General features: G+C 35.5%; 1 protein-coding gene across 1 annotated transcript in view; it reads right to left on the bottom strand.

Annotated features, from left to right (window-relative positions):
- Positions 1-16197, bottom strand: part of DOCK3 (dedicator of cytokinesis 3) — a 595846-nt gene that overhangs the window by 494669 nt on the left and 84980 nt on the right. The window contains exon 2 of the mRNA XM_042929498.1: positions 6046-6129. Within this exon, the coding sequence (XP_042785432.1) occupies positions 6046-6129 (84 nt within the window). The remainder of the gene's footprint in view (positions 1-6045; positions 6130-16197) is intronic.

Genomic DNA, 16197 nt, shown 5'->3' with positions numbered 1-16197 from the left:
TATGTATATGTATACATATATATACAACACACACATATATATATACACACATATGTATGTGTGTATAATATAATATACACATATCTCCTACTGGTTCTGTTTCTCTGGAAAACCCAGACTAATATAGACATATCACCATTTCTTCTTTGTCAAAACGTCCAGCATTAGGCTTTGTCAATAGAGGGTACTAATGGGACAATGCAAGGCCAGAGCAGAAAGGAGAGCTTCCCTTCCTGGTTCTGGTGCACTGTTGTTTTATTGTAAGCAGCCTAGCCAGGTGACTGGCATGTTGGAGGCCCAGTGGTGCTTACCTCAGTCACCTCCACAGACAAGCTATGGCTCTTAGGCTCTGGCAAGTCTGAGGAGCTACACCTATGGACAGCTCTGGCTCACTCATGTCATTCCGTAAGTTTTTCTGCTACCCAGCAGATTATTCCTATAGATGAGTTCCAATCCATGCCCTCTGGAAAGTTTCTTCCCCACTGACAGGCTACTTGTTCCTATGACAGCCATGACCTTTCCAAAAGGATCTGAATCTTTGCCTTGAGGCAAGGGAGTATTCTTCTAAATTCTTAGTTTCTTGCTTACTGGCTCTACCTCAGTTGCTGAGGTAATTGCTGACTCCTGCTTTTGTTATTTCTATATCCCTTTGAATGTTTTTTACCCCTTTCAGTAAATAGCCACTTTTTACTAGTTAACATTTATATTAAATATTCCCTATTCAAATTATTACTGTAATTGGATAATAACTGATACAGCAATATACTCGACACTTTAATCTATTTTTTATTAATGCTGATAGTGAGCACTAAATAGAATTTGTAACCCACTTATGATTTTATTAGGCTACCTTAAAAACACTTCTTTGAGGTATAAACTTAGAAGTTAAACTGCTAAATCACAGGATATGCACATATACCATCACAAGATATCCCCAGTGTATAAGCATGCCCACTGAAACAACTGTGCCAACAACTCAATATGTGAGACATTTTAGTCTTCTAATGAGTATGGAATTGTTCATCATCCTGATTGTAACTTGCTATTCCTTGACTGCTGACAAGACTGCTGTGAAATCCCTGGTCATATTTTTCTTCATTTTTCTACTCATCTGTTATTTGTTTTCACTGGTTTATGAGTTCTTTTATATTCTATTTATCTTTGCCAGTTACATCACCAAAAAAGTTTTTCCAGTCTGTAATTTGACTTTTGTCCTTTTTTAGCAAAAATCCATTTCATTGATGCATAATTTACACACAGTGAAATGCACATTGTGAATGTACCATTCTATAAGCTTTGGCAAATGTAACACCCATGTAACCCATATTTCATCAAGACAGAAATTTTCAATCACCCTGAAAGTTCCTTCATGCCTCTTTCCAGTCAATACTCTCCCAGGAAATCACTATTCTGTCTTCTATCACCACAGATTTGTAGTGTTCCTTGTTCTTGAGGTTCATATAAGTGGAATCATATAGAATGTGAACTTTCATATCTGGCTCTTTCGTTCAGCACATTTTTTTAGATGCCTCCATGTTGTTACATTTTTTAACTTTTATAAAAATTTTTTCCAAGTCCTTTTATTTTTTAAAGTAAATTTTTTATTGATATGTAACATTCATAAGTGTACAAATCATTAGTCTACAACTAAGTAAACTTTCAAAGAATATACAACTGTATGTCCACCACTCAGATAAGTAAAATGTTATCAGCATCCCAAATGTCACTCCTGTCTCTTCCAGTCATTTGACACATACACACACCCTTAAGTTGAATGTGATACAGAAAGGAAAATGGATTGTTACTACACACAACAATATCATAGATATACTCTCAGAAAAAGAAGCGAGATAGGAGTGGTTTTCTAACCACTATTCTGACAAATATCACCAGCTATTGGTTTTACCTGGTTCTGTACTTTATGAGCACAGAACCATAACATAAACTTTTACATCTGACTTCTGTCAAGAATGTATCTGTGATATTCATCCGTATTGTTGTATGTAGTAACAATATATCATTTTCCGTTCCATATCACATTCATTGGAAGCAATATACCACAATTTATTTACTCATTCTACTGTTGATGAACATATGGTTTTTTCCTACTTTGCAGCAATTATGAATAAAGCAATTACTAACATCTTATACATGTATTTTGCTCTTGGATATATACCTACAAAGAGATTTGCTACATCATCAGTATGTGTTGATTCAACTTTAGTAAATAGTGCCAAATACTTTTCCAAACTGGTTATCCCTTTTCCTCTCCCACCAGCAGTGTATGAAAGTTAACAGTTGTTTTATACCCTTACCAGCACTTGGTATTGCCAGTGTTTTAGATTTTAGTCATTCCAGTGGCTGTACTGTTGTATCTCACTGTGGTTTTAATTTGTATTTACCTGCTGACTGAAATTAAACACCTTTCCATATGTTTATGAACTGGAGTATCTGTTTTGTGAAGAGCCAAGCCTAGTCAAGCCTTCTGCTCATTTTTCTATTGGAATGTCTTAATTTTGATTTGTAGTAGTTCCTTATATACTCAAATACAAGTCTTGTCAAACATCTCTCTCACTCTCTAACCTGCCTTTTTTCTCTCCTTAATGATGTCTTCTGAACAACAGATCTTCATTTGAATAAAGTACAACTTACCAATCTTTTCCTTTATGCTTAGTGCTTTTGGATCCTTATCAAAAATCATTGTCTGTCTACCCAAAGGCCAAGAAGAATATTTGCCTCTACTTTCTTCAAAGTACATTATGGTTTTGCATTTCATATTTAGGTCTACCTTCCATCTGGAATTGTATATAGCGCAAATGGTATGAGGTACAGATCAAGATTCATTGCTTTCAATATTGACACGATACCATTTATTGAATAGGCTATCATTTTTTTATTCCAGGTGGCCCAGTATCACCTCTAGTAAAGGACATCATTTCCCCCAATGTGCTGCAATTATCACCTTTTTCATATATCACTGGACAATATACATGATAGTCTGTCTCTGGACTCCCTATTCTGTTTCATTATTCTGTCTTTACCCCAAAACCACAATGTCTTCATTTATAATAAAACTTGATATCCGGTAGTATAAAATTTCCAGTTTATTGCCTTCTTCATGATTATCTTGGCTATTTGTAACCTTCTGCATTTTCATATAAATGTTAGAATCAGCTTCAAAGGTAAGGGAATTAAAAGCAAAAATGAACTACTGGGACCTTATGAAGATAAAAATCTTCTGCACAGCAAAGGAAACAACCAACAAAACTAAAAGGCAACCAATGGAATGGGAAAAGGTATCTGCAAATGACATATCAGACAAAGGACTAGTATACAAAATCTATAAAGAGCTCACCAAACTCCACACCCGAAAAACAACCCAGTGAAGAAATGGGCAGAAAACATGAATAGACACTTCTCTAAAGAAGACATCCGGATGGCCAACAGGCACATGAAAAGATGCTCAACGTTGCTCCTCATCATGGAAATACAAATCAAAACCACACTCAGGTATCACCTCACGCCAGTCAGAGTGGCCAAAATGAACAAATCAGGAGACTATAGATGCTGGAGAGGATGTGGAGAAACGGGAACCCTCTTGCACTGTTGGTGGGAATGCAAATTGGTGCAGCCACTCTGGAAAACAGCGTGGAGGTTCCTCAAAAAATTAAAAATAGACCTACCCTATGACCCAGCAATAGCACTGCTAGGAATTTAACCAAGGGATACAGGAGTACTGATGCATAGGGGCACTTGTACCCCAATGTTTATAGCAGCACTCTCAACAATAGCCAAATTATGGAAAGAGCCTAAATGTCCATCAACTGATGAATGGATAAAGAAATTGTGGTTTATATACACAATGGAGTACTATGTGGCAATGAGAAAGAATGAAATATAGCCCTTTGTAGCAACGTGGATGGCACTGGAGAGTGTGATGCTAAGTGAAATAAGCCATACAGAGAAAGACAGATACCATATGGTTTCACTCTTATGTGGATCCTGAGAAACTTAACAGAAACCCATGGGGGAGGGGAAGGAAAAAAATTTTAAAAAAAAGAGGTTAGAGTGGGAGAGAGCCAAAGCATAAGAGACTCTGAAAAACTGAGAACAAACTGAGGGTTGATGGGGGGTGGGAGGGAGGGGAGAGTGGGTGATGGGTATTGAGGAGGGCACCTTTTGGGATGAGCACTGGGTGTTGTATGGAAACCAATTTGACAGTAAATTTCATATATTAAAAAATAAATAAATAAATAAATAAAAATAAAAATAATTTTTATCAATAATATTTTATAGTCTTTAATGTAGATCTTTCATTTTTTTATTTTTTATATTAAATATAATTTATTGTCAAATTGGTTTCCATACAACACCCAGTGCTCATCATTTTTTATTAGATTTACTTTTAGGCATTTACTGTTTGTGATACTATATAAATAGTATTGTTTCTTTAATTCATCTTCTAGTTTTTAATTGCAAATACATAGAAAATAATATATATTTAAAATATTGATACTGTAGCCATAATATTTTTAAGTTCCCTTATTTATTCCTATAGTTTTTTTATAGAATCTACTGGATACACAATTATATCATATACAAATGATAGTTTCAATTTTACCTTTCCATTCTTTATGTATTTTATTTTTCTTATTACCACACTAGTTAGTACTTATTACCACACTAGCTAGTACTGCCAGTACAATGTTCAAATGACATGATGATAGCAAGTCTCCTTATCTTATTTTTAGATCTCAGTGGGAAATCTTTCAATATTTTACAACCGAATGATATTTGCTATGGCTTTTTAGTAGGTATCTTTTACCAGATTAAGAAAATTCCCTTCTAGGGGGGCCTGGGTAGCTCAGTCAGTTAAGTATCTGACTTTGGCTCAGATTATGATCTCACGGTTCGTGGGTTCGAGCCCCACATCAAGCTCTATGCTGACAGCTCAGAGCCTGGAGCCTGCTTTAGATTCTGTCCCTGTGTCTCTCTGCCCCACACCTGCTCACTCACTCTCTCGCTCTCTCTCTCTCAAAAATAATAAACATTAAAAAAAATTTTTTTAAGAAAATTTTCTTCTATTATTTTGCTAAGAGTTTTTATCATGAGGGGTACTAATTTATATTTCTGTTTTAAGAAAATTTTAAATGAGTGCTGCACTAGAGCTCCCTTTCCAGAAAAGTGCACTCTCAAATTTACATGATTCCTGAGTTACACTTACTTCCATATCCATCTTAACAGCAGGCAACTGAATCAGAACTCCATTTTCATGTGCATCGTCTCCATGCCCACATAGGAACATTTCCATTCTGTTATATAATTTGAGATGGCTTCTAGTCCTGCTAAACTGCCAGCATATTGTTTCTGTCAATACTCTGATTTTGTGTGATTTCTCCCTAACTTTATTTTTACCATATATCTTGTTGATAGGAGTACATGATTTTGAAAAATGTCACATTTTCAATAATACATAAATGTTACAGCAGAAATACTCACATATGTCACAGAAGAGGCTAATAGTCAAGCCAAACTTCATTTGAGCACATATTTACTGCCTTGTTTTAATTATAACTGATCATCACGTCCAGCCAATCAAACAGAAACACACAAATGAACTAATTACAATTCAATTCTATTCAAATGCAGCTAAGTATGGGTAGAAAATTATCTATTTGATTGTAAAATCAAAATTAATCATTTGACATAATATGTAAAAATTACATTCTGAGAGCTAACAATTAGTTATTTAATTGTTGCTATTAGAGCCAAAATAGCTCATACCTTTATGATATAAAGGTATGATATAAAAATAGATCAGGAAGGATTTTATAACAATGTACCATAATGTGGTTGGTTATGGTTTCAAAACGATTGCTGATAATCTATTACCACAAAATAAATATATCTAACGCTACCCAATGTACCATAATGTGGTTGGTTATGGTTTCAAAACGATTGCTGATAATCTATTACCACAAAATAAATATATATCATGCTACCCAAAAGTATCACTATTTGTGTGCTGTATACATCCATACTTACCTTCACATTTTTCAAAAATCTGGACCGTTTCTCCTATTTCTAAGACCAACCCTTGAGGGACAGATCCTCGAAAGCTGCATATCACTAGAAAAACAAAGGCAAATACATCAATTAGCATTTTAAAGATTTTTTAATGTTTATTTATTTTTGAGAGAACCAGAGAGAATGCACGTGAGCAGGGGAGGGGCAGAGAGAGGGAGACAAAAGATCTGAAGCAGGCTCCACACTGACAGCAGAGAGCCCAATATGGGGCTCGATGTAGGGCTCAAACTCACGAACTGCAAGATCATGACCTGAGCTAAAGTCTGAGTCACCCAGGCACCCCATCTGTTAGCATTTTTAAATACTGAGACAAGGTCAATGTCACTGAAATTAAGCCCTAACTTTTCTTAAATATATACTCTCCCTTCTTCACTAATTCATCTTTCAAATTTCTAAGCCCCTTTCAACTTAATCTGTATTTTGAACAGTAATATTAAGTAGCTCAGAATACCGAAATATATTTTAGCAAAATTACTGTTCCTCAGTGGTGTGTGTATGTGTGTGAAAATGCTTCTGTAATCAGAGTGTCTCTCTCCATCAGCATGACTTACATTCACCTGTCCTTCTGGGGCAAATATACTTCAATTACTTAAGAAGAAATAAACACTGGAGGCTTCTGATCGAATATAACAGGCTTTTTTTTTTTTGAGAAAGAGAGAGCACATGTATGCACAGGGGAGGAGTAGGAGGAGAGGGAGAGAGAGAATCTCAAGCAGGCTCCACACTGGGTGTGGATCCCACGACCACAACACGGGGTTCGATCCCACAACTGTGAGGTCATAACCTGAGCTGAATGAAATCAAGAGTCAGATGCTTAACTGAGTCACCCAGACACCCCAAAACAGATAGTTTTACAGAGAATAACTAAATAGGGACACCTGGGTGGCTCAGTCAGTTAAGTATCTGACTTTGGCTCAAGTCATGATCTCACAGTTCATGAGTTCAAGCCCTGCTCTGTGCTGACAGTTCAGAGCCTGAAGCCTGCTTCGGATTCTGTGTCTCCCTCTCTCTCTACCCCTGCCCCACTTGCACTCTGTCTCTCTCTCTCAAAAATAAACATTGAGAAAAACAGAATCACCAAATAAATATGAATATACTTTGAGAAACAAAGTACTCATAATAAAAATATAAACAGAAATTAATGAAATAAAAAGCAAATGTACAACAGAAAAAATATGTCATACCAATCAGAATCCCATATTTATTGCATCATAATTTACAATAGCCAAGATATGGAAGCAACCCAACTGTCCATCCACAGATGAATAAAGAAGATGTAATACATACACACACACACACACACACACACACACACACACACACAAACAGGAATATTACTCAACCATAAAAAATGAAATCTTGCTATTTGCAACGACATGGATAGAGAAGATGTGGGAAATATTACCCGGCCATCAAAAAGAATGAAATCTTGCCATTTGCAATGATGTGGATGGAGCTAAAGTGTATTATGTCTAGCGAAACAAGTCAGAGAAAAACAAAAACCATACGATTTCAATCATATGTGGGAATTTAGGAAACAAAACTGATGAAGATATGGGAAGGAGGAAAAAAGAGAGGGAGGGAATGAAACTACAAAAGACTCTTCATGATAGAAAACTAAGGGTTGACAGAGGGAGATGGGCTAAATGGGTGATGGCTATTAAGGAGGGCACTTGTTATGGTGAACACTGGGTATTATATGTAAGTGATGAATCATTAAATTCTATTCCTGAATTCAAAAAAGAGCTACATTTTGCTCACAAAAAATAAAAATAAAGTAAGTTCTTTGAATCGCTAGTATCAAAAAGACAAAAAGTAGTAAGTGTTGGTGAGAATGTGGAGAAAAGGGAACACTCATGATGGGAATGTAAATTGGTACAAACACTGCAGAAAACAGTATGGAGGCTCCTCAAAAAATTAAAAACAGAAATGCCATATGACCTGGTAATTCCACTACTAAGTATTTACCCAAAGAAAATGAGAACACGAATTCAAAAAGATATAAACAGCCCTATGTTTATTGTAGCATTATTTACAATAGCCAAGATATGGAAGCAACCTAAGTGTCTATAAGTAGATGAATAAAGAAGATGTGGTATACATATATATATGTGTGTATATACACAGTGGAATATTACTCACAAAAAAGAAAGAAACCTTGCCATTCACAGCAATATGGATGGACATAGAGGGTATTATGCTAAGTGAGGTAAGTTAGAAAGAAAAAGAAAAATACCATATTATTTCACTTATGTGTGGAATCTAAAAACAAAACAGACCAAAAAAACACAGAAAAAGACCCATTAATACACAGAACTAACTTGTAGTTGCCAGAGGGGCAGCATTTGAAGAAATGGGCAAATGGGTGGAGAGTGGAAGGTACAGGTTTCACTTATGGAATGAACGTCACAGGGATGAAAGGTACCGTATAGGGAATGTTAATCAATGCTACTATAATAATGTTATATGGTGACAGATGGTAACTATACTTGTGATGAGCATAGCATAACCTATAGAGTTGTTGAATCACTATGTTGTTCACCTAAAATTAATGTAACAATGTGCATCAACTATACTTCAGTAAAAAAAAAAAAAAAAAGATGCAGAAAAATTGATAAACCCCTCACCAGAGTGACTCAAAACAAATAACTTCCACAAGAATGTTCACAGCAACTTTATTCACAATAGCCCAAAACTGGAAACAACCCAACTATTCATCAAGATAAGAAAAGATAAAATATACACTGAAAACTATAAAAAGCTTATGAAAAAAACTGAAGAAGACACAAAGCAAATGGAAAAATATTCCATGCTCATGGATTAGAAGAACAAACATTGTTAAAATGTCGCTACTACCCAAAGCAATCTACATATACTCAATGCAATCCCTATCAAAATAACACCAGCATTCTTCACAGAGCTAGAACAAACAATCCTAAAATTTGTATGGAACCAGAAAATATCCTGAATAACGAAAGCAATCTTGAAAAGAAAACCGAAGCTGGAGGCATCACAATCCCAGACTTCAAGCTGTATTACAAAGCTGTAATCATCAAGACAGTATGGTACTAGCAAAGAAACAGACACTCATATCAATTGAATAGAATAAAAAAAACAGAAATGGGCCCACAAACATACGGCCAACTACTCTTTGACAAAGCAGGGAAAAATATCCAATGGAATAAAGACAGTCTCTTCAGGAAGTGGTGCTGAGAAAACTGGACAGCGACATGCAGGAAAATGAACCTGGACCACTTTCTTACATCATACACAAAAATAAGCTCAAAATGGATGAAAAACCTAAATGTAAGACAGGAAACCATCAAAATCCCTGAGGAGAAAGCAGGCAAAAACCTCTTTGAGCTTGGCCACAGCAACTTCTTACTCAACACATCTCCGGAGGCAAGGGAAAACAAAAGCAAAAATGAACTTTTGGGATCTCATCAAAATAAAAAGCTTCTACACAGTGAAGGAAACAATCAGCAAAACTAAAGGGCAACCAACAGAATGGGAGAAGATATTTGCAAACGACATATCAGATAAAGGGTTAGTATCCAAAATCTATAAAGAACTCATCAGACTCAACACCCAAAAAACAAATAATCCAGTGAAGAAATGGGCAAAAGACATAAATAGACACTTCTCCAAAGAAGACCTCCAGATGGCCAACCGACACATGAAAAAATTGTCAACATCACTCATCGTCAAAACCGCAATGAGATACCACCTCACACCTGTCAGAATGGTTAACATTAACAACTTAGGCAACAACAGGTGTTGGTGTGGATGTGGAGAAAGAGGATCTCTTTGGCACTGCTGGTGGGAATGCAAACTGGTGCAGCCACTCTGGAAAACAGTATGGAGGTTCCTCAAAAAATTAAAAATAGAACTACCCTACGACCCAGCAATTACACTACTAGGTATTTATCCAAGGGATACGGGTATGCTGTTTCGAAGGGGCATATGCACCCCGATGTTTATAGCAGCACTATCAACAATAGCCAAAGTATGGAAAGAGCCCAAATACCCATGGATAGGTAAATGGGTAAAGAAGATACGGGGTGTGTGTGTGTGTGTGTGTGTGTGTGTGTGTATACATATACATATACATATACATATACATATACATATACATACACACACACACACACACACACACACACACACACAATGGAGTATTACTCAGCAATCAAAAAGGATGAAATCCTGCCATCTGCAGCTACATGGATGGAACTAGAGGGTATTATGCTAAGCGAAATTAGTCAGAGAAAGACAAATATCATATGACTTCACTCATATGAGGACTTTAAGACACAAAACAGATGAACATAAAGGAAGGGAAGCAAAAATAATATAAAAATAGGGAGGGGGACAAAAACATAAGAGACTCTTTTTTTTTAATATAACTTATTGTCAAATTGGTTTCCATACAACACCCAGTGCTCATCCCAACAAGTGCCCTTCTCCCTGCCCATCACCCATTTTCCCCTCTCCCCCACCCCCCATCTACCCTTGGTTTGTTCTCAGTCCTTAAGAGACTCTTAAATATGGAGAACAGAGAGTTGCTGGTGGGGATGTGGGAGAGGGGGATAGGCTAAATGGGTAATGGGCATTAAAGAATCTATTCCTGAAATCACTGTTGCACTACATGCTAACTAACTTGGATATAAATTTAAAAAATAATTTTTTTTTAAAAAGCAAATTAAAAAAAAAGTTTGACAATAAAAATGTAGGGATGCTGGGGATCCTGGGTGACTCAGTCAGTTAAGTGTCTGACTTCAGTTCAAGTCATGATCTCTACATTCATGAGTTCAAGCCCCCCATCAGGCTCTGTGCTGACAGCTCTGTGCTTCAGATTCTGGGTCTCCTTCTCTCTCGGCCCCTCCTCCTCTCTCTCTTCTCTTCTCTTCTTTATCTCTCCCTCTCTCTCTCAAATAAATAAACATTTAAAAAATGTAGGGATGTATTGCTGGTAGGAATATAAAATGGTACAGCTGGTGTAGAAAACAGTTTGGCACTTCCTCAAAAAGTTAAATGTGTAATTATTATATGATCCAGAATTTCCACTCCTACATATACACCCCAAGAAAACTTGAAAACATATGCTCACACAAAAAGTTAGACACAAAGGTTTATAACACAATTGTAATAGTCAAAAAGTAGAAACAATCCATATATCCATCAAATGGATAAAGGTATAAACAAAATGCAGTATATCCATTCAATGGAATAGTATCATCCATAAAAAGAACGAAGTACTGATACATGCTACTATCATGATGAGCTTTGAAAACTTATGCTAAATTAAAGAAGCCAGACACAAAAGGCTACATATTGTAGGATTCCATTCAAATGAAATGTCCAGAATAGGCATATCCATGGATACAGAGAGCAGATTAGTAAATTCCATATCCTTGGAGGGGAGAGAGGAATGTGGAGTGACTGTCATTGGATACAGGGATTCTTTATGGAGATGAAAATTTTCTGGAATCAGACAGTGATGATGATTACACAACTTTTTAAATACATTAAAACCACCGAATGATATACTTTTTTTAAAAGGCAAAGAAATGCAAGTGGCTTTCCTTGACTCTTAATAAGTCAACATGTATTACTGATACTGCTCGGTTATATTCAAGAAGTCAATTCCAAGTCTGAAGTGACTGAACAAGTTGAGACATTAACTCGGTACCATCTGAAGTGGAAGCTACTAAGATGTGTTATAATTAATGGTAGTAAATATATACATGAGCTGAAAATAACTTAATTAGACCAATTTCCAAAGCTTATAAAAATGTAAGATGTTTAAAAACCTGTGGTTATTCATTGTATGATCATCAGCAAGTACTCTACAGAAATTATATGACTCTCATGTGTTAGTCTGCCATTAGCCAACAATGAACTTCATTTGCTCACATGGACTTGATCATCTTCACCTCTGTGAATTTTTATAAGAAACATAAGGGAAGTATACTGACTTACTAAAGTATCCAGCAGCAAGATGGCTTAGTAGTGGTCAGGTTTTATTGCAGTTTTATTGTATTTCAAGCTGTGACTGCAATTTTTCTGAATGAGAACTTCCTTCATCCACTATTATCAAATAATAAATGGCTTTGGAAATTAATTTTTGCTTCCAGTCTTGATAATGTTTATTAGTGAATCCAATTAAAATCACACTTATTTGTGAAACATAACTATATTAAAGATATTTTGATGCCAATGTGAATCACAACTAATGTTAAGCTGCTTTATAAACTCCTCGTCCTTTCAAAAGTTAAAAAAAAAGAAACAGTATCTCCATTCTAACCCAAATTTGGATCGTACACATTTTTGTGCTCAAAATACAGTTCCTGCAGTTTTTTTTTTAAACTTCAATGCAACTGCAAAGGAAATTTTCGTATTTCAAAACCCATAAAATGGTGCAACTGAGGAACTTCCACCTAACTATTGGTTGGAAATACTTTAATCTCAAATGTAATGACAGGCTAAAAGGCAGATAACAAGAGAAGATGCTAATAAATTCCATAAATGCCTTCCAAATAATGAATATTCTCAAATTAAATATGTGCCTACAGACTGACATCAGTATTTAGTAATATCTATCTGTCTTAAAAAGTATTTATAAAGATGAAAAACAGAGGGGCGTCTGGGTGGCTCAGTCATTAAACATCCAACACTCGATTTCAGCTCAGGTCATGATCTCACTGTGAGTTCAAGCCGTGCTTTGGGATCTGTGCTGACAGCATTGAGCCCCTTGAGATTCTCTCTCTCCCTCTTCTCTGCCCATCCCCACTCGTGCTCTCTCTCTCAAAATAAATTTTTTTTAAAGATGAAAAACATAAAATCTCATTACAGATCAGCATTGACAGATGAAGATTTGCGACTGATTCTAATCATAGGGAACATTAATGTTAAGAGACAATTTAAGGGGTACTCGGGTGGCTCATTTGGTTAAATGTCTGACTCAAAAATAAATAAACATTTAAAAAATTTTTAATAGTTTTAATACAGACTGTGTACCACATTATCACCTTAGTACTGCTTAAGAAACCCACAAAAATATTTTCAGTCTCTTACATATTTTATGATTATTTTTCTTATTTCTAGGTCAAAAAAATACAAAATAGTTTGCATTTGAAGCATTATTGCATTGCTATTTGTTAACGCCAGGATAATTATTAGATTAAATGAGAAACAATCCCAACAATAGTCATTTCTGTATTATCCATACCAATGAAAATAAAAAGAAAAATATGTGCTTCAAACAAAAATAATTTGTTTGGCTTGGTAATACATGATTTCTTAGAACAGATTTGTCCTCTTAACTAAGTTTTGTTTGGGCCCATAATGAAGTTAATTTGCGTTCCTTGAGCTGGATTGAGAGAGCAGCACACCCTGGGAGAACACAGATAGCAAAGAAAATCTGACTTAAGGCACACAAAAATTGGCCATGAATAATGCCAAAGTAACCCACACCTCTTTCACAACTGGTAATTAGCCATTACTTTAGCACTACCTCACGCAAAGCAAGCGAAACATTGCAATACAAAAGAAAAAGTAGACTATATATTCCTTAAGGGCTAGTAGGACACTGGAAAAAATCTAGTGTGTATAATAAATTGAAAACAGAGATGGAAAGAAGAGTATTAACTATGGAGCTAGTCTCTAAAAAAAAAAAAAAAAAAAAAAAAAAAAAAAAAAAAATATATATATATATATATATATATATATATATATATCAGTTAAATGCCACCTCAGTGCATCTGTAATGATTAAATTTACAGAAAGGGCCCAAGTTTTTATTTAATGTCTCACTAGAAAGTAAATATAACAATGTAACTGTAATTTGCTTCTAGAGATACTTCCCTTCCTTCCTTTTTAGAATAGTTACTGAGTGATAAGGAGCACCTACAATGGAATTTTTCTATGAGCCATGCTTAATCCATAGAGGTAGTCAAACATGATGTGCACTAACAGGACTGAGAAAAATAGGTATAAAAATAAGTTTGGAAAGAGATACTGACTGTAAATTGATTCATGAAAATATCTATCCTTAATAAGCCACTAGGCCTTTAAACCAGATAAACACAGGTACTAATAAGAAAACTGCCTGAAACTATTTAAAAGGCCAGGTAGAGAAGAAAACCATAGCTTTTACTTTTCTTTCAACTTCCCTTTGCCCTAAATATAATCTTTCCTTCCCTATTCCCACTCCCTTGTGCCATACCATACTAGAAATGTACTTCCAACATAAGTGACAAAAAGAATATCATCTACAGCTATGCAAACATTAAATGTTAAATTGTGCTAGGCTGTGGAAACAGAATAAGATGTTAATTAAATATTTGGAGTAAAGGAAGGCTATTTAAAGCTATACCTATAAAGGCTATAGGAAAGAGATGAATGTTGACAGAAACAGACTAAACTGTTGAAGGCCTACTCCCATTTCCAGAACTTTCCTAGGCATATCACACATATTAACACATTTAATCTTAAGAAGGAAGGGGAGGGGAGGGGAAGGGAGGTGAAGGGAGGGGAGGAAGGGGAGGGGAAAAGAGGGAGGAAGAGGAGAGGGAAGTTAGTTATCAGCAAGAGGAATCAAAATGACAGTCTTCTAAGTGAACTAAAAGACAGCATTACTTCTTACAACAAATGAGAAGGCATTCCAAGAGAGTTCATCTGACTCACAGTAGTCACCTCATAATTAATCCCCCCAAATAATTAATCTACTAAATAATTAACTTTTTAATGTAGAACTTTCTTTCCCATCATCCAAGACACTGATGTCCCTTTTTCAAGGCAATACTACTGGTAGGAGAATACACAAGTGTATTAGAAGGCAGTTTGGTAAGCAAAAAACCATTGTAAAAGGGGGTGAAGAGTTTAAAGGAGATATTTCATACAAGTCATACAAAGCCTAAAAGTACCAACCTTATCCCACCGTAAAGCACTATCCTCCAGAAACTGTACTTTGTTAAAAAAAAAAAAACAAACAAACAAACAAAAAAAAAACTCATGTCTCTCTTCTCTGAAGAGCACACAAATACTACCAACATCTGGCTCTCTGGAACTCTCTTTTCCACTCTCTTGACTGTCCATGCCCTTTATTCATTCCTTCCCCAGTTATGACCACACTGCAGTCTTTGCTCTCTACAGAGAACATTTCACACTCTTTGGCAACCTACATAACCTCTTGGTTTTCCCCCACAGTGGTTACTGACATCCACTAGTTTAATTTTCAGAGTTCACTAGTTTAATTTTCAGAAGTCAACTTTATAAGACTGAATCCTTTCTCTCTAAGATCAGAAAAAAGAAAATATGCCCACTCTCACCACCTTTAAGATTGTATTGAAGATCCTACCCAGTCAGGAAATAAAAAGAAATAAAAAGCATCATCAAAATTAGAACAGAAGGAAGTAAAACTCTATTTGTAGATGACAGGATTATCTATTATCTATTATCCAGATGACAGAAAATCAAATGGAATTTACCAAATAAGTAACTAGAACCAGTAAGTGAGTTTAGTACACTTACTTATTACAAGATCACTACACAAAAATCAATCACATTTCTGTATAATAGCAGAAAACATAAAAGAAGATTTTGAAAAATATTATCATTTAAAATAACATCAAAATATGCAATACATAGGTGTAAACAGGGCAAAAATAAGTGGAAAAAATCTGTACACAGAAAAATATTCCTGAGACAAATTATAGAAGACCCAAATAAATGGATAGATATGCCCTGTTTATTAGTTGAAAGACTTCATACAGTTAAAATGGCAATATTCTCCAAGTTGACCTACAGATTCAGTGCAATCTCAATCAAAATCCCAGTTTTCTGTAGAAACTGACAAACTGATTTTTTTTTTTTGCATATGAAAGATTTTTTATTTATTTATTTATTTTATTTTTTAATATATGAAATTTACTGTCAAATTGGTTTCCATACAACACCCAGTGCTCATCCCAAAAGGTGCCCTCCTCAATACCCATCACCCACCCTGTCCTCCCTCCCACTCTGCCCTCCCTCCCACCCCCCATCAACCCTCAGTTTGTTCTCAGTTTTTAACAGTCTCTAATGCTTTGGCTCTCTCCCACTCTAACC

The sequence above is a fragment of the Panthera leo genome, chromosome A2 (assembly GCF_018350215.1).
Source record: "Panthera leo isolate Ple1 chromosome A2, P.leo_Ple1_pat1.1, whole genome shotgun sequence".
Lineage (NCBI taxonomy): Eukaryota > Metazoa > Chordata > Mammalia > Carnivora > Felidae > Panthera > Panthera leo.
This window is presented reverse-complemented; position numbering and strand designations above follow the sequence as displayed.